We start from the raw sequence: 19,815 nt of genomic DNA on the forward strand, positions 1-19,815 counted from the left end.
ACTGCAGAAACAACAATAAATGCTAAACTGGAGTGGCAGTCTTTTTAGCTAAAAATGTTCACAGCATCCAAAAATCTAATTAGAACCGGCTGAAAAGTTTTGAAATAACTTGTACCCTACCTGATCGAGAGAACAAATCCAGTCTTTCACTCTGTCTGTGTCCGTTTGAGTCTTTTCAAATTGTGCGCGCGGATAAAATACATTCTAAAACACTTAACGTGAGAAACGTTTAACGACTTAATCTCCTAAAATAGTTAAATTAAAATATGAAAACGCATTGCGTTCATATTCTGGGTTCATCTGCTTATCTGCACATAGTATGGTTTCTTAATAAAGTGTGTACTGTGTAGGCTACATTAAGCCACGTTAAAGTGCCTTAAGCGTTTTAAAAGCTTTTTTCACGTTAAGCATTTTAGAATGTCCCGTGGAAAACCAACTTGTTAACGTTGGCCGGCAGAAGTGCGATCATGGTTTTCCAGATGCTAAATCCAGCCTTGGAGAATATCCTTTCTGATGGTGTACATCCACACTTTAGATTTTCTTATCCCATCCCAGACATTGTTAAAGATTTAAATCCTTGCCGCCAAGACGCTCTGTGACTGTCGGTCACGGATTGAAAGTGAAACTTAAATCTGTCACGGGGTGTTTGGATTTATTCACGCACATTAAAAAATATTTATTAAAAGCTCTTTGCACATTTTTATATACAGCATTATCATAATAGGCTGAATATTAACGTATTGACAGAAAACCGGTAGTTCTATGTGAAATCAGACATCGAGCGCCCTCATATAGCCAAAGTGGCATGATCCTCGTTTCATAACACCTCTGCGAAGATTCGACCGTGAGATCGGTAGTCGAATCAGGCTCCTCCTATCGAAGCATCGAATCTTCGATTATTCGGGGTCACCCCTAGTATGTATGTGTGTGTATATCCATCCAAAGTGCTGTCCTTTCGCTATTTTTCAGTTTGATAAAAACCTCTGATTTTGGTTTGTGTATTGATGTGTTCAGGTGTGTCGTTCATCCATGCGCTATCTTGCTCTGATGATGTCAAGGCCTGTGCTCAGACTGAAAGAGATCAACCCTCTGCTCTTTAACTTTGTGGAGGAGCTGGTGGAGATCAGAGTGAGTATCCACAAAACAACTGGTAAAATATCCACACCTCCCCACCCCACCTTAAAGCTGCAGTCCGTAGTTTTTTGGGGGTTAAAAATGATCCAAAATAAATTGAGCAAATACATAACCAGCCAGTGTTCAAAACTATCTGCTTGCCTTAGCTTGATTCAAAACGGTAAGCTTGTAATAATGTTTTTTTATTTCAGTGGTACTGGTGGATTTCAGCGGGAAATTCGAGCATGTCTTTGCGTCATTACGTCACATCTGTACACATAAAGAAGGAGTCTCCGCTAGTAGGCTATGAGTGTGAGGATGTTGGAGGTGGAGATTTATAGCATTTTCTCACAGCACTTGATATAATTAAAATCTATTTGATGGCAGATTCAGAAAGGTTCAAACGACAATCACCAGTGACAACTGGAGATTCACCCGAACAAACGCGAAATATTTCGGACTTCAAAGAAAAAAAGAGACTGCAACCGGCCCATGCGAAAACAAGGATAAATATCGGAAGGGCATTAAATGTAGTCACGCAATGCTGATGTTGTTAACATTAACAATTTGAGAATAAAGTATAATTTGCACGGTTTGACGTGATATGATAAGCAATCGTTAGATTTAATCCGCGCGATTGACTGCAATGCTTTTTTCCTCTTAGTTGGTCAGAACAAAAGTGGATGTTATTTACTTCTTCAGACGACATTTTACGGTGAAAATTCTTATGTTGGTCATACTTCCAAAAAGTAGTAGAATGACAGTATCCACACCACCAGCGCGGTGATTGACAGCCGCACATTCTACTCAAAACATTGGATTCATCCGCGCTGTGCCATGCCGAGGTACAACGCACGTAAAAATGATAATTCCGCGAATAACTGCAATTGCAGATTTCAAATAGAGATGGCGACTGTCGCAAAGGACTGCCTTTGTGACTGTCCAAAGCCAGGTGCTGTAGTCCGAGAGTTAGAGAGGAGTTAGGAAGGTATGGCATGACAAGATGATTTTCGGTGGAAAATAGATCATTTATTAATTATCCAAAGATAATCCGTGCAAAGTACAAATTAATAATGAAAAAAAAAGAAAAGAAAAATACATGATGAATGCTAATGAAGCAGCACTATAACCTTTGCACATTAAACACAAAGGAAAATTGCTGAAACAGCTCTCTATCAACAATAGACCGTAATGTTGTACTCTAGTAACAGAGCAAACCACCAACCCTCCTTCAATCAAGGAACACTCTGGTTAAATACACAAACTTCCCGCCAAACGGAAATGGGAAGTACCATTTGCACAGGGTAACCTTTGTTTCAATAATATCATTACAACAATGACATTAAAACAACCTCATCTTACTCAGTTGAATAAATACAATTAGTGCAGCTTAAGCAAAGTAATGTTACAAACATACATTAAACATTAAACAGAACAAACATCACAATCCACACCTAGGTTGCCTCCCCCAGTTGTGAAAAATGGTATGACCGCTGCTATTATTACGCGCGCTACCGGAACGAGCAGAGCAGAAATCAACGGGTAAGCCCAAACAATACCACAAAGCTGTATCGTTTAAATTACCAATAAACAGTCTGTAAAACCATTAGACTCCTTGTGATTTATTACATTTCAGCAAGTGCTAACAGTAAACAAAGAAATTGAACTTGCATGATGTTACTGAATTTATGAATTGTGGAGTTGCAAACGTCCATAGCCAATTATACGGGATGCAGAAATAAAATGTAAACAAAGCGCTTAATGTACTTGACAGACTAAATATAGCAACATTTAACACTCACAAAGACATACTGAAATGGTGATGACGTCAATCACATAGGTTTGTCATCACAGTGACAAAGAGGAAAAACTACAGACTGCAGCTTTAAAATAGTGATTTTTCACCTGTTCAAGTTCTGAGGTTTTGACTTTCTTGACTGTAACCAACAATTCAATCATGCAACTATTTTTAAAAGTATATGAGCAGAATATTTGCTGAACATAAACATCATTCAATAAAAAGCAATCTAAAGTAATTTTCTGATATTTCTTGCACTGCAGAAATTACGTCAAGATATCTTGCTAATGAAGCCATATTTCATCACCTGCAAGGAGGCCATGGAGGCCCGACTCCTATTGCACGTAAGTGATCAAGATACAACCCGTTTAGGCCCTGTCCCAAATGGCACCCCTACACCTTTTCAGTTGTCTTCCGAGTTTAAACTTTAGTGGCATACGTGTGTATAAATCGAGCAGAAGTCTGAGGTGGAGCCTGCATCATCGCAAACTTGTCAATGTATCAGGGGCACAAAGGGGACACCCTACAGCCTTCACGGACACACACATACAACAGTGTTTCATTTGGGACAGAGCCTTACATGGAATGTGTTGTTCATGGCGCAAAGAACATAAGCGTGTTTGCTAAATCATCTGATAAAGCAAAAGCATCTGAATCTGTTTTCATTTTTCAATTGTTGAAATAATGAAATATTTAACAATTAATAAACATTTATGACAAAACATGAGCTGTGAGCGCATGAGCTGAGATGTACTCTGAAATACAAACATGCAAAATAATCATACTTCAGTTCTCAAACAAAAAAATATTTTAACAAATTGACTAGATGCACTGTCAAATGACAATCGTTTCAACTTAAGTGGTGGAGAAGGTCACGTTAGCTAGAAGGAGCGAGTGAGCTATCTGTAAGCAACCAAACTAACCTAGTTAGCTCCTGAGTTTTTTTTTTTGATGAAATATAGGCCGGTTCTATATTACAACACTGGCCGGAAATAATATTAACCTCAGTGTAAATAGGTCGTCATACTATTTAGTTATCTATGCTCATTACTTGGAGCTTGCTAGTTAGCTAAGGTTAATGTTACTGTACTAGCATCTTGCGTTCTATCTCGACAACAAAGGGTAAATTATCGTTAATCTTGTTAGCTCACAAAGAAACTTTTGATTTAAACAGAAATGGCTTCAACAGTAAAGAAGTGGATAAAATCACAAACGTTACTTGCTGCTTACGTAGGGGTTGTAATGGCAATATAGCTGGAATTGCCCCCTTCTTCAGTATCAAACGCTGAGCGAAGCCTGCTTGATGTTGTCCCAGGTTAGAAAAACTGTCAGTGGTGAAATGGGCAGAGCAAACTAACAACTTTGAATTAAAATGGTGCGGTATCCTGTTGTAGATAAACATCAACCATCCCTGTTGACAGTTCTGTTCTGTGGGAAGGGTGTGAAAAGTGCTCAAATCTCCTGCACAGCCTGGAACATAACATTTATATCCATGGTCTGCCATTTTCGCTATTGTCCTTGCTTGCTTCTTCTCAATACCTGCAGAACTTCTGATGATTCGGCTGTGATACTGCCTGGCCTAGAACATGGGCTGGTATATGCAAATTTTGGGGGCATAAATATTAATGATCCCGACTGCAACGTCACAGTCGGTGTTGTCATTTTTCAGTGGTCTTTTGCAAACATGAGATTTACATATGAAGGAGGAAACAATGGTGTTTGAGGCTTACGGAATGTCAGTTCCATGTACAGAACTCGTATTATTCAACTATGCCAAGATAAATACAGTTTTCCATTCTATGGCACCTTTATTGTAATGGATTTAAAGGTTTTACATAAAAAATGTTTATCAATCCAAGTGTTTCAATTGGTTTTGTAGGGTTTTAGGATATTTGAGCAGTGTGTTATGATTGTCAACAATCTGACATTATCTAAACATGAACTGTTGGCAGGGCTCCAGACTGACTTTTCCACTGGTTGCACTGGTGCTACCAACTTTCTCAGTTGGTCGCACAAGCACATGATTGAAAAACTTTTTCTTTTTTTTCTACAACATGGGATTAATCAATGCATGCTGATGAATAGTTGTCTTAATCTGCATAGCCTAGTTTTGCACTGATGTAAAAAGACTGACAGTAACCTCATGTTGGCAAAATGTTCTAATCTTTTAACTATCAAATGAAAACAATTTAAAAAAAACACACAATGCATGTTTTTTAATGTTTGACTATATTTTTATTACTGCTGTCAATTGATTAAAACAATTAACTAATTAATCGCAATATTTTTCTGTAATTAATCGCAATTAATCGCACCAAACATTAACATTTTTAATATTCTTCATTTCACATAAAGACAGTATATTAAATATTTGATCTAACAGGTAGGAAATATACAGAAATGTAATAAAGTTATCAAACACAGTCTTCACTGCATACAATTTATAAATTAAATATAGATAAATCCTTCTGAACAAAAGTTCAGTTAAGAGCAGTGAGTGATTTTCTCCTTGTCTTTTGTTCTTTGATTTACATTAAAGGGATAGTTCACTTTGAAATTAATTTTTGGTATGTTTTAGCTTACCTCAAAGGCATCCAAGATGTAGGTGTCTTTTTTTCTGCAGTAGTTTCAATTTTTATATTTTTAGGTCAAACCGTTCTTGTCTGTCAGTCATATAATGCAGGTCTATGGTCATTATCTCAAAACACAAGCACAGAGTCCAAATTAAAACAATTCCCCGTCGTCCAAATTAAACAATTCCCCATCGTAAGTACACATTGATGGCCTAAGACACGAAACGAGCGGTTTGTGTGAGAAAACGAACAGTATTTATATCGTTTTTACCTCTTATACGCAGCCATGTCGAAGTGATCTGATCTGACGTGTACGCAGACTGGTGCATAGATATATACACTAGATGTCGCCTTAAAGACATTCGTTCCAATGAACTGCCGTAGACAAGGCGACATCTAGTGTGTATATATCTATGCACCAGTCTGCGCACACGTCAGATCAGATCACTCGGACATGGCTGTGTATAAGTGGTAAAAACGCTATAAATACTGTTCGTTTTCTCACACAAACCGCTCGTTTCGTGTCTTAGGCCATCAATGTGTACTTACGATGGGGAATTGTTTAATTTGGACGACAGGGGGTGTCCAGGGTGAGTGGAGTCTGTGATGATTTTACCTGCTCTCTTCCTCACTCTGGAAGAGTACAGGTCCTGGAGGGTTGGCAAGGTGGCACCAATAATCCTCTCTGCAGTCCGGACTGTCCGTTGTAGTCTCCTGATGTCCGATTTGGTAGCTGAACCAAACCAGACAGTGATGGAAGTGCTTAAAACAGACTCAATGACGGCTGAGTAGAACTGGATCAGCAGCTCCTGTGGCAGATTGAACTTCTTCAGCTGGCGAAGGAAGTACTGTCTCTGCTGGGCCTTTTTCACAATGGAGTCAATGTGATTTGCCCACTTCAGGTCCTGAGAGATGGTAGAGCCCAGGAACCTGAATGACTCCACTGCTTCCACAGTGCTGTTCATGATGGTGAGAGGGGGAGTGCTGGGGATTTTCTCCTGAAATCCACAATCATCTCCACTGTTTTGAGCGTGTTCAGCTCAAGGTTGTTATAGCTGCACCAGACAGCCAGCTGTTCAACCCCCAGTCTGTAAGCAGACTCGTCACCATTTTGGATGAGACTGATGACGGTGGTGTCGTCTGCAAATTTCAGGAGCTTGACAGAGGGGTCTTTAGAAGTGCAGTCATTAGTGTACAGGGAGAAGAGCAGTGGGGAGAGAACGCACCCTTGGGGGGCGCCAGTGCTGATGGTGAGGGTCCTGGATGTGAGCTTCCCCAGTCTCACTCGCTGCTGCCGGTCCGTCAGGAAGCTGGAGATCCACTGACAGATTGAGGATGGCATGGCTGTGAGAAGATCAGGGATGATGGTATCGAAGGCCGAACTGAAGTCCACAAATAAGATCCGTGCATAAGTCCCAGGTCTGTCAAGATGTTGCAGGATATAGTGCAGTCCCATGTTGACTGCATCATCCACAGACCTGTTTGCTCTGTAAGCAAACTGAAAGGGATCCAGCAGGGGTCCAGTGATACCAGTCTTTCAAACGACTTCATGACCACAGACGTGAGAGCGACAGGTCTGTAGTCATTAAGTCCAGTGATTTTAGTTTTTTTTTTGGGGGGGGGGAACCGGAATGATAGTGGAGCGTTTGAAGCAGCAGGGAACTTCACACTGCTCCAATGATCTGTTGAAGATCTGCGTGAAGACTGGGGCCAGTTGGTCAGCGCAGGCTTTTAGACAAGCAGATGAGATGCCGTCTGGGCCTGAAGCTTTCCTAGTCTTCTGTTTTTTGAAGACTCGGCTCACGTCCTCCACACAGACCTTAAGCTCAGGTTGGATGGCAGAAGGGGGGAGGAGAGGGGTTGCAGGAGGTGATGGTGGATGTGTGAAGTGCACATCAGAGCGGGTGTGAGGTGTGAGTCTGGGCTTCTCAAACCTGCAATAGAATGCATTGAGAGTGTCAGCCAGTTGGGATGGTGATTTGTAGTTGGTGATGTTCCTCAGGCCTCTCCAGACTGATGCCGGGTTGTTGGCTGAAAACTGTTTTTTCAGCTTTTCAGAGTAGCTTCTTTTAGCAACTCTGATCTCCTTTGTCAGTCTGTTTCTGGCCTGGTTATACAAGATTTTATCCCCACTTCTGTAAACATCCTCTTTGGCATGACGAAGCTGTTTGAGTTTCCCAGTAAACCATGGTTTATCATTAGTGAATGATAAGAATGTCCTGGTAGGAATGCATGTATCCTCACAGAAACTGATATATGATGTTACAGTATCTGTGAGCTCATCCAGATCGGTGGCTGCAGCTTCAAAAACAGTCCAATCAGTGCAATCGAAGCAGGCCTGTAGATCCTGCTCTGCTTCGTTGGTCCATTTTTTTACAGTCCTTATTACAGGTTTAGCTGATTTCAGTTTCTGCCTGTAGGTCGGTATAAGATGAACCAAACAGTGATCAGAGAGCCCCAAAGCTGCCCGTGGGACGGAGTGATACGCATTCTTTATCGTGGTGTAACAGTGGTCCAATATATTACTGTCTCTGGTAGGACATGCAACATGCTGTCTGTATTTTGGCAGTTCACGGGAGAGATTTGCTTTGTTAAAATCCCCAAGAATGATTAAAAGAGAGTCTGGGTACCTTTGTTCCATTTCAGCTATATGTTCAGCCAGCTGTTGTAGCGTCGCGCTCACACACGCGTCTGGAGGAATGTAAACATTCGCGAGAATGAATGAGGAAAACTCCCGCGGCGAGTAGAAAGGTTTACAGTTTATGAAATGCGCCTCTAAATTAGGAGAGCACATCTTCTTCAGTGTTGTTACATCTGAACACCAACTTTCGTTAATGTAGAAACACAATCCACCACCTCTCGTTTTCCCCGTTAGTTCCGCGATGCGATCCGCTCGGAACAGCTGGAAGCCCGGCAGAAGTAGTGCGTTGTCCGGTATGGCTTCACTCAGCCAGGTTTCAGTGAAGCACAGAGCAGCGGAGTTTAAAAAATCCTTGTTAGTGCGGGTGAGGAGAAGAAGTTCGTCCATTTTGTTAGGAAGAGATCGGAGATTCGCAAGATGAATACTGGGGAGTGCAGTGCGGAGGCCGCGCTCGCGGAGTTTAACCAGCGCGCCGGCGCGCTTCGTGCGTTTGCGTCTGACCGCGCGTTTGAACAACACCGCTGCCCCTCCGACGAGAATGTCCAGTAAAACGTCTGAGTAATCAAAATCTGTAAAAAAGTTGTCTGGTGTGTGTTTCCTAATGTCCAGTAGTTCGTCTTTGGTGAAACTGATAGGAAAAGAATGACTAAACGCAGAACAAACCAACAAAAACAACACAATAACTGGCGAGCTCCAGTTCAATGTTAGGCTGCATTCAATGTTAGCCTGTGTGTTATGACTCAATGTTAGACTCAATGTTAATTCAATGTTAGGCTGCATAGATTAGGTCGGCCGGAACCGGGAACACTTCCCATAAATCCTGATGTACTTGTTACATCATAAGAAGAATGGCGTCTACGCTAATATTAGTCTCTCTGTTTATCCCGAGGTTTACCGCAGTCCGCCGGATCCAGGCCGTATCCAGACCTGCGCCTGGACGCGACGACAACGCAGTCCTGAAGTGTCAACTAGTCTCTCCCCTGTGAAGACCTCCCTCCCCTCCTTTTACCTCTCGACAGATAAAGGGTTGTCGGGATAATTCCGGTTTGCGTGGCTACGCGGAAGCAATAACAATTCTGTATTATAAATTTTAAGGCCAGACAAGTAGTTTGTTGAGGGTTGGCTTGTAGGGAAGACTACCTGCGTGCATATATTCACATCTGCGCAAATATATTCAAATGCGCATACCTATAGACTGAACTCGTAATACGCATGTGCACGCCATCAACGTTCTCACGGGTTCACGTTTATGAAGTTTGCGCAGAAAGAACTTAAGAGTTTTCTGTTAAAACGGTGTTGTGTTAGTGGCCCCTAAGTTAATAACTAATGACTGTTGCAACGGAAGTGAATCAATCGAAAACTAACTTTAGCTGGACAATAACTTTATTCTAGAGCTGCTATAAAGCCAAAACAATCTCTGTTACTTTAATTTCCTATTATCAATGTAAAGCCGCTTTGGAACAAAACATTGTTAAAAGCGCTATATAAATGATGATGACTTGACTTGACTTAAAACCAATTTTTGTATAGGCTACTATTGGTGGCTCTGGCTGCTAGCTATGCTGTTGTGTTGGTTAATAAAATCTATTCTGCGGTAAAACTAGACTGGTTTAGCCAAGTATTTAAATGGGAGAGCATGAGAAGAGAATAATTCAGTTCACTTGTCACTGAGATTGTGATTGTAACACAGTTCGTTATTGTGGGAAGAAGGAGGCGAACGTTCAAATACTTTAATTAATAAATAAACAAATACAAAACGAAAGTAAAGGCAGCAGTCCCTCACGGACGACTGCTGTCACACATAATAAAACAAAACACAAAACTCCAGGCCTGTCTCCATCTTCACTGTCATCGCTCCTCCTCTTCTGCTTCCGCTCCTCCGTGAGAGACATGAGACCGGTGCGTCACACAGGTGTCGCTCATCAGTAATCACGCCACCGTCCTGCTCGCCACAGTGTTATTAAATCTTACCCAGTAAAGGACCTGTTGCTCGCCATGTTACAAGTTCGCTCGCTCTTCTCTGACACTGCGCAGCAGCAGCGGGAAAACGTAGTGGGCGTGGTTAACCTGTAACTTCGATCCAGGGTGACCAATAGAAAAGGGTCTTCCATCCTGGTTCGTAGAGACCGCCCACTGAGACACAGCTTCATTCGCAAGCAAAACTTTTCAACTGGCAAGCAGAACTTTTCAACTTGCAGGCAAAAGATTTAGACCCGCATGAGACAGCAGAAAAGATAGCAAAATTTGTGCATTTGTGATGAAAAGTGTTCGAAATGCACAAAGTAAAATAAAGGTTTTCAAAGATTTACATGCACTGCAAATAACTGTATCTACTTCTTTATTTTTTTGACTTTTTTGCCATCTTTAAATTTTTTTAATTACAAAATAATTAGTTTTGCTCTCAAATGCAGTATGTTTGATTGAATAAAAAAGACAAAGGAAACTCCATAGGTCTTCACAGGGGAAAGACTAGTTGACACTTCAGGACTGCGTTGTCGTCGCGTCCAGGCACAGGCATATACAATATTATTATCTAGCCTACAATATAATATGAAGTGTGTCTTCCCTGAAACGTTTTATTTCATTACCTAAACGAGAGAGACCCGGCATGCGTCAGCAAGGGAGTAAAAGATGAAACAACACATGTACCTTTCAAACGTTTTTATTTGTCACAAATATTAAACTAGAGACTACATTTTGTGACCTAACTATGATGTTGGTTTGAGAAGCCACATGTTGTAGTGCTGCCCACTAGGCTATTGTCTTATCACTCCTAATACTCCCACGCAGAGCTTAATTCATGTAGCCTATTAGAAAACTAATCTATCACTCACATGGTCTCCTCATGTGGGCGAACGGGATGATATGGCATCCACAACCCGACTTATGGGCCCTCCATGTGTGGCCCCTCAACGGGTACCCAGGGACCTCCCTGAGAAGGTCCTGAACACAATCACTGAGGCTAGGGCCCCGTCTACTAGGCGCCTCTATGCTCTGAAGTGGTCAGTGTTCTCCAACTGGTGCTCGGACAAACACTTCGAACCCAAGTCATGTGAGGTATCGGTCGTACTCTCCTTCCCTCAAGAGCTGCCCGCTCCCCGTCCACGCTCAAAGTGTATGTGGCAGCTATTGCAGCTCATCATGCTCCGGTGGCTGGCCAATCGCTAGGAAGAAACGACTTGGTCTTATGGTTTCTTAAGGGAGCCAGGAGGATGAACCCCTCCAGGCCTCCGTCCGTGCCGTCGTGGGACCTCTCCACGGTCCTTGGGGCCCTGAAGGGACCACCTTTTGAACCGCTCCAGTCGGCTGATCTCAAGCTACTCTCGCTAAAGTCTGCTCTCCTGCTGGCACTGGCTTCTATCAAGCGAGTGGGGGATCTGCAGGCGCTCTCTGTGAGCCCCTCTTGTTTGGAGTTTGGAGTTGGTGACTCCAAAGTCACCCTCAGACCCAGGTATGGCTATGTACCCAAAGTGCTCTCAACACCGTTTAGAGCACAGGTTATCACATTATTAGCTCTTCCCCCTTCTGCAGAGGATGGGGAGGCTAATTTGCTCTGCCCCGTTAGAGCACTGAAAATCTATCTGGAGCGTTCTGCGTCTGTTAGACAATCAAAACAGCTCTTTGTCTGCTTCGGTGGCCGATCCAAGGGATCTCCAGTCACGAAGCAAAGGCTGTCCAGATGGATAGTAGATACTATATCTCTGGCATATACCTCAGTGGGTCAGGTCTGCCCTTTTGGTACTAGAGCCCATTCGACTAGGGGTGGGGAACGTCCGGCCCCCGGGCCGTAACCGGCCCGCAAAACAGTTTGATGCGGCCCGCGAGTCAATTCCCCCCCCCCCCCCAAAAAAAAAAAAAAAAAAAAAAAAAAAAAACTTCAGAAACAAAAATCTCAGCAATTACTTTTCCTGTGATAGAAAACACAAAATAGGCAAAGTGGCAAGCAGCACGAGTCCACGAGCCGTGAGAGCAGGGCGAGGCCAGTAGCGCGAGTGTTAATGAGTCACCTGCGCGCCGCACCGGTTTCAAGTTTCTCACGGATGAGCTTCGGGGGCGCGCGCGCCGTACCGGTTTCAAGTTTCTCACTGATCAGCTTCGGGGCGCATAAAAGGATCGGAACGATGACAGCGGAGGACCAGACATGGACTTTGTGTGTGTGTGTGTGTGCAGACTAAATCACACGACTGTGTGTGTGTGTGTTGCGTGTGCGTGTGTGTGGTAGTCGTCCACGAGGGGCTGCTGCTTTTACTTTCGTTTTGTCATTTGCGTATTAAAGTGGAATGAGTGGCCGACTAAAAGTGGCCGACAGCAAGTGGAATGAGTGGCCGACAGCAAGTAGAATGTGTGGCCGACAAAAAAAAAAAAAAAAAGTTTAACTATAAGCAACCCAATTTGTCTAGATCTGTATTATTTCCTTTGTATAATGAGCTTAAATATTGCTGCGCAGTCATGTGAATTAGTCTGCTTGATTAACATTATTACAATGTATTCCTATTTAACTCTGATATGTAGCCTATATATATATATAAGGTCCTCGAATGTGTTCGAATATTTCACCAGCATCAGCCTTTTCACAGTTTCTATCACTCCGCTTGTCTGTGTTTGCACAACTTGCATCATTAAGCCAGTAGGTGGTGACAAGTGACTGTCTTTATGAGTGAACAATTGAAATTTAATTGAACTGATTTAATAGTGGCAAAAACATTGATTAACTCAAGAAAGAAACAAGTTGCTGAAACCAATCTTTAATGCTAAAAAGTTTACATCTATGCAAAATAATCCTTGAAAGATTTCTCATTTAAGGCCATTCCTGTTTGGAGTATGTGATTGTGTATTGTCAACAATAAGCAGAAACATTTTGCATTTCCATTTTGTAGTGTGGATCATTCATTTCAACATTTATCCTCATTCTCATGTTTAAGAATCTGTTATCTGCTTGACAAATAATTTATGCTTTTACTGACATGCTTTTAAAGCTATTGTCATCAAAAAATGTTGGCCTTCAAACACCTTAAAATGCACATATGTAGGTCCGAGAAATCAAAATTTTCTCGGGGGAGCATGCCCCCGAACCCCCCGGACTACCTCACATTTGAATGTGTGTGTCTGTGTGGTAATGTGGGCTGGTGTGGCTAAAGTGCCAGGACTGAATTTTTTAACCAGTCTGCCCCCTGCATATAGGCCTAAAATATACATTATTCTCTGTATTGAATCATGTTATCTTGTTACCCACCCCCAGCCCCTGATGTTTCGGGCTCAGCCCCTGATGTTTTTAAATCCTAGAAACGCTCCTGCTCATTACAATGGCCCTTAAAGAATGTTAAAAAATTGTAAATGGCCCTTTATAGGAAAAAGGTTCCCCACCCCTGGACTAGAGGCATGGCCTCGTCTTGGGCTTGGTCCTCTGGGTTTCCTATTCAGGACGTTTGCGCGGCGGGCGGCTGGTCCTCGCCTTCCACATTTATGAAATTCTATAACATGGAGGTACCTTCCCTGCATGCGAAGGTCCTTTCTGTATGATTTAGACTCGACAAGTGTCTGGTCTTATCCATATGTCATGTCAATGTTCATAAGCACACCATTCATTTTTTATTATAAAATGGCCCGCGCCATTGGATGTGCAGTTGCCGCAGCACAGCCAATGAGTGAGCCAGACACTCACTGTGCGAGCTGTGCAGCTGCAAATGCGTTTTACATTTTAGGCTTCAGAATTCCACTGCGTATAGCTACGCAATACTCGTTCCCTAACTCTCAAGGAACCGAGGTTACGATTGTAACAGAGTACGTTCTAGCGCCTCAGTCCCAATACTGTAAAACTCGACGTACATTCACATCACATGTTAATGCAGCGGTAGAGTTACACTCACAGGACACTGCACTTATTAGCAATCACAAAAGTTCATTATTTGCTCGTGCTTTAAAGCTTTGATGGGTAAACATTTCATTGGCGTTCTGTTCTGACATGATGCACTTTTTCTGAGCGTGTACGCCTGAAATGTTGCTGTTTTCATGAATACAAAAGTTGGGTGACCCTCCCCCTAGACTAAAAAAAGTTGGATGACCCTCCCCTCAACAAAGAATAAAAAGACATGACCCTCCCCTATTTTCCTCCGATGGTCCATTCCATAAATACCGAACGGTCCCTAAAATGAATAGTTTCACATCTGTGTTTTTTCTGTAATCTTGCATATGAATTATTTGAAATGTTGAACCCTAAATAACTTATCATTAATTAGCAATAGGGTAAAGATGCTGGAATTTTAAATAACTGATGGTATAACTGTTATGTCACAGCTTCAAGACCGTCAGCACTTTGTGGAGAATGATGACATGTACAGCCTACAGGACCTGATTGACACCTCCAGTGGGCATCTCAGTTGCTCCCTCACTGAAATTCACACAACTTTTGCCAAACATATTAAACTGGACTGTGAGGTAAGTTTGTGGGTGATGCTCTGAACATGCACAGACAATGAAGAAAAAAAAACGAACAAAGTTTATTCAAAGTCTTTAAAGGGGTCAGATCATTTTGTTCCAGTTATAATGTAGCTTTGGCTTGCTTAGTTGGGGACATTTAATATTAAACAATATTATTGATCTACCTTACTTCAGGTGGACGATGACACCATTTTCTTCTAGAAACAAACTTTGTATTATTATTTTCATGCTATCACTGTGAAGCTGCTTTTAAACAATCTGTATTGTATAAAGCGCTATATAAATAAAGGTGACTTGACATGACTTGATAATATTAGTCAGGGTTTCTCACACCATATCTTGTTACCAACCTATGTGAACTGTTAAATTAAACAGACTGTAAAACCTTAAAGGTTTAGTTCACCCACAAATTTAAATTCTGTCACCATGTACTCACACTCATGTTGTTCCAAACCTGACTTTCTGTATATTTTGAAAAATGTGTTCTTTTTCTTGTTTTTTTCCCCTCTTTCCCAGTGAGGGTCCAGTGTTGTTTGGACACTACTGACTTTAATTTATTTATTTTTTTTACAGATAAAAAAACAAAACAGATTTGAAACAACATGAGGGTAAATGATGACAGAATCATTTCTTTAAGACTTAGGTGTATTGTAAATGCCATCTTCATGTGTGAAGTTCTTTGCTGTGCTCACACACAGACTGTGGGTATGCTGTTGAGTTCAGCATCATTTATATAATATAGGCCTGGTTTCACAGACAGGGCTTAGATTAAGCCAGGATTAGGCCCTGTAAAAAAACCTTACTGGTGTGCATCTTGAGACAAAACAATGGCACTGACATATTTTGGGCCCTATCTTACACCCGGCGCAATGCAGCGCCAAGCGCGACGCAAGTGTTTTTTGCTAGTTTCAGTCTGACGCAGTTATCATTTTCACATCCTGCACCATGTTGTTTAAATAGCAAATGCATTTGTGCCCATTTAACGCGCCCATGCTCTGAAAACGAGGTGTATTCTGGTGCATTGTTGGCACGTTGCTATTTTGAGGCAACAGAAATAGACTGTGTGTTTAATAAGCAGAGTGTACGCGCGTTGTGGACTCGCCTATAGGCGCACATTATTAATGCGCTCATTAAATGGCAAAAAAAATATTGCGCCATTGACTTTAGACCAGGTTTCAGTTGGTCAATGGCGCAATATTTTTTTTGCCATTTAATGAGCGCATTAGTAATGTGCGCCTATAGGCGAGTCCACAACGCGCGTACACTCTGCTTATTAAACACACAGGGCAGCAGCACACAAACATGCCAAATATTTAAAATAAAAGGATTACAATGTAAAATATTATTATTGTGTACATAAAGATATGGTGGAATCCGGCTTGTCCCGTAGATGGTCTGGACAATCACTTTTACCTCGCGCACGAGCAGTTCCGTTTGGGCTCTGGAGTCTCGTTTGGTCTTTCCACTATCAAATTCCGTCATGTAAATAGCGAATCTGCCAATGGCGCGAGCGCAACTGACATTTAAAGGGAATGGGAGATGAGACTCTGATTGGTTTAACGCACGTAAATCCCAAAACACACCCATTACTCATTATGAGAATAGGGACAACCCTTTTAGACCATGCGCCTGGCGCGCCGACCATTTTTCCCGTTGTTAAACTAGCAAAAGTGGATTCGGACACGCCCTAAGTGAACTTGCGCCGTGCGCTTTAGACCATGTGCTTAGATCGTTAAAATATGGCCCTTTAAGTTAGAACAGCTCAAAATTCTATTTAGTCTGGGACTAGTCTTAAGCCTTGTCTGTGAAACTGGGGGATAACCTGGGTGGATGAAGTACACAAATCCTGACCTGATTCATCAAAATTAATTAGAACACATTTTTACAGTGAAAAACTTTCAGTTCATATTTCATGGCTAGAAATTGTTTGTTTTCTGTGCCTGTGCTCTGTAAAACAATCTACCCCAGCAATTTCAGTTAATTCTGAATTAAATGTCTCAAAAGTTGAAAGAAACATTTGATCATGGTATGACCCCTTGAAAGTGAGCAGCTTCTGAAGTGAAATCAATTCTGCTGTGTCACTATGCCAGCATCTCTGTCTGAACTCTCTCTTTTTTATACCATCAGAAATGCCAGGCCAAAGGCTTCATGTGTGAATTGTGCAAAGAGGGTGACATTCTCTTCCCATTCGACAGCCACACCTCCATCTGTAACGACTGCTTCGCTGTTTTCCACAGGTTTGCTTTTGAACACATCAGATACAGTACATCTCTAATTACCACGTTCCATATGCACTGTTATAGGGCCTGGAAAGGCATAGATTTGGTTCACTAATCATATTAACTCAAGGGAACTTGATTATATATTCTTGGCCACAAGATATTATTTTGAGGCCATAAAAGCCATAAAGATTAATTTAGTCAAAATAACATTCATACCTCGTGACCATGCAGTGTGAAGTCATGACCGTGAGATCCTATGATGAGGGAACCATATCCTTTTTTCATGGCCATGAGTTTAAGAAGTAAAACAGACCTGTATGACTACAGCAATGTGTGATAATCAGAAAGAAGATGAAGTAATTTATTTTAAATTAGAAATGACATATTGTGATAAGTCAGAAGGCATCGAAGAATTTCATTCTTTAAGTGACAGTTCACCCAAAAGTGAAAATGCTTTCAAGTAAGTTCAAGTCACCTTTAGACTTTATATAATGCTTTTTACAATACAGATTGTTTCAAAGCAGCTTTACAGTGATAAAATGACATCATCATTTACATAATTTACTCACCTTGGTGTCGTGTACTCCCCCTGTATAATTTTTTTTCTGAGAAAGAAAAGTGTGAAGAGAGTGAGTCAAACTGTCCCTTCCCAGGCACCATAAACTGTTACTTTACACTTAATGTTATGCTTTTTAATTTTACAGTGTTGACTGTAAATCTCAATAAGAGGGCGATAGAGTCCTACAAATGTCTGTGCCTTTCCATAGCTTATCCCCTAAAGCTTTGAAGTCTGTGACCCTGCTGCTGGAGAGCTACTATCCTGCAGAGTTTAGCTCCAACCCCAATCAAACACACCTGAAATATCTAATCAACGTGTTTAGGGTTACTTTGAAAATTACAGGTAGAAATATTGGAGCAGGGTTGGAACTGAAGTCTGCAGGAAGGTAGCTCTCCAGGAGACCCTTGCCCTAAAGGTAGATTGATATAAACATATTTTACTCTTCCTAACTTGCTCAGCGATATTGTCTTCACTGTTGGTTTGCTATGACAGTAGTTCACCTGAAAGAGAAAATGTCCCTTAAATGGTTAGTTCACCCAAAAATGAACATCAGCCCATGATTCACTCACCCTGAAGCCACACTAGGTGTTATGACTATCTGAGTTATATAAAAAATTGTCCTGGCTCTTCCAAGCTTTATAATGGGAGTGAATGGCTGGAGAAAATTTGAAGCCCAAAAAAGTGCATCCATCCATGATAAAAATACTCCACACGGCTCCGGGGTGTTAATAAAGGCCTCCGACATTTCACTTCAAAATGGATAATTCGCGACCGGTGTTTTGTTTTGCTCTTTCCTCTGAGCTTCTGCGTTTGTCATTACGTTGTGCGTCGGGTCAGGGGTTAGTCTTCCATCGTAAATCGATGGCCGTCTGTCGGAAGCTAGTGATTATAGTTTATAAAGTTTTAAATATGGTTATTTTCCTTACACAAACGCATGGCTTCACTTCAGAAGGCCTTTTTTTAACCCCCTGGAGTCATATGGATTACTTTTGGATGGATGGATGCACTTGTTTGGTCTTCAAATTTCCTCCAGCCATTCACTCTCATTATAAAGCTTGGAGGAGACAGGATATTTTTTTAACATAACGCCAATTGTATTTGTCTGAAAGAAGAATGTCATATACACATTGAGGTGAGTAAATCATGGGCTAATTTTCATTTTTGGGTGAACTATCCCTTACACTTACCCTTGTGACAATGCTGAGTATTTAAGGTAAACAACAATGTACTTGTGTTGCTGAATGAAACTGCACATTTCTGAAAGCTTTTGTTCTTGTTTTTTATTTTGCCATCTTGCCCAGGGATTGCTACTATGATAACTCGACCACATGTCCACGCTGTGCGAGAAATCTGGAACGCAAAAATGAGGAGTCTCTGAACCCATAGATCAGCCTGACGGATGGATGCCTCACAGACACTGTGAAATCTTCAGAGCCAGAACTCTGGCATGTGGGTCTTGTCTCATCTTCTCTGTAATTTATTTGTTCCTGAGGTTTGTACCATGCTCCTGTCACTCTTAGAAATGATGACAATTTCTGTATTGTCATAAATTTGGTATGATCAGCATAGCAGGAAAACCTAACTGCTTTTAAAATCAGTTTCCCTCTGTTTTCCTATACATATGGAATTTTTTGTTACAGTTACATGTCTTCAGTCCAAACAGAAATCATCCATGTTAAACTTTAACAATGGCATGTTCTGCTGAAGACTATGACTGCGATGACTGTGAGATCATTTTGATCTAAAGATTCCTACACAAAAATCTGGGTAACATGCTTGTCATCTTGGGATCATGCAAAAATACTACAAGGCAACACTATGTTTTACTTTATAGTTATATTCCCAGAATATACAGTGGCTTAAACATGTTGTTGATAATTTTCTAAAACTTATGTTGTGCTCGCATTTTATGAGATCAACATGGTCATGTTCTAATCTATTCATGTATCTGAGGAGAATGACTACTTCAGTTATATCCAAAATATCATTGGACGTTTTTGTACGGTTTGTGTTCAACAGTCATTTCTTATTTAAGAATATTATAATTACCTGGTGTTAAATCTGCTTAAATGGCAGAGTGCTATTTAATTGTCTCTGTAATAACTGTGCAAGAGAACCTGTGTAGATGTTATGAAGTCCAATAACTAACATATCTTTACACCAAGCATCAATAAAAATAATATAAAGGAACGGTGACCCATGTTTGGTTGATCTCCAGTTTCGCTTCTAGCATTAATCAAATAGTACCCTATGGATATGGGGTAAAGATGACCCCTACACCTTAATTTTTGTTTAGAATAAAGTCTATGATAATCCCTCTCAATCATTACTTATGATCCACTAGAAGTATGTTGTGGTGTTTGTGCCTACAGAGACACTGCCCTGCATCTGAAGCACCAGATTTCCCGGCCACTGTACAATGTGGGCTGACCCGTTACTATGTAAATACATAAAGAATGAATGATAGTAAA

At 41.3% G+C, this 19,815-nt stretch overlaps 1 protein-coding gene across 6 annotated transcripts in view; it reads left to right on the forward strand.

The window, feature by feature from the left end:
* The window catches only part of def8 (differentially expressed in FDCP 8 homolog), a 61,220-nt gene extending 41,680 nt beyond the window's left edge, over positions 1 to 19,540 (forward strand). For all 6 annotated transcript variants that reach the window (XM_082183027.1, XM_082183028.1, XM_082183029.1 and 3 more), the window contains 5 exons: positions 1,015 to 1,128; positions 3,175 to 3,255; positions 14,420 to 14,560; positions 16,691 to 16,800; positions 18,646 to 19,540. In XM_082183027.1, the coding sequence (XP_082039153.1) occupies positions 1,015 to 1,128; positions 3,175 to 3,255; positions 14,420 to 14,560; positions 16,691 to 16,800; positions 18,646 to 18,730 (531 nt within the window). In that variant the 3' untranslated portion in view covers positions 18,731 to 19,540. The remainder of the gene's footprint in view (positions 1 to 1,014; positions 1,129 to 3,174; positions 3,256 to 14,419; positions 14,561 to 16,690; positions 16,801 to 18,645) is intronic.
* The last annotated feature ends 275 nt before the right edge of the window (positions 19,541 to 19,815 follow it).

Source organism: Leuciscus leuciscus (assembly GCF_965113295.1).
Source record: "Leuciscus leuciscus genome assembly, chromosome: 10".
NCBI classification, from domain to species: domain Eukaryota; kingdom Metazoa; phylum Chordata; class Actinopteri; order Cypriniformes; family Leuciscidae; genus Leuciscus; species Leuciscus leuciscus.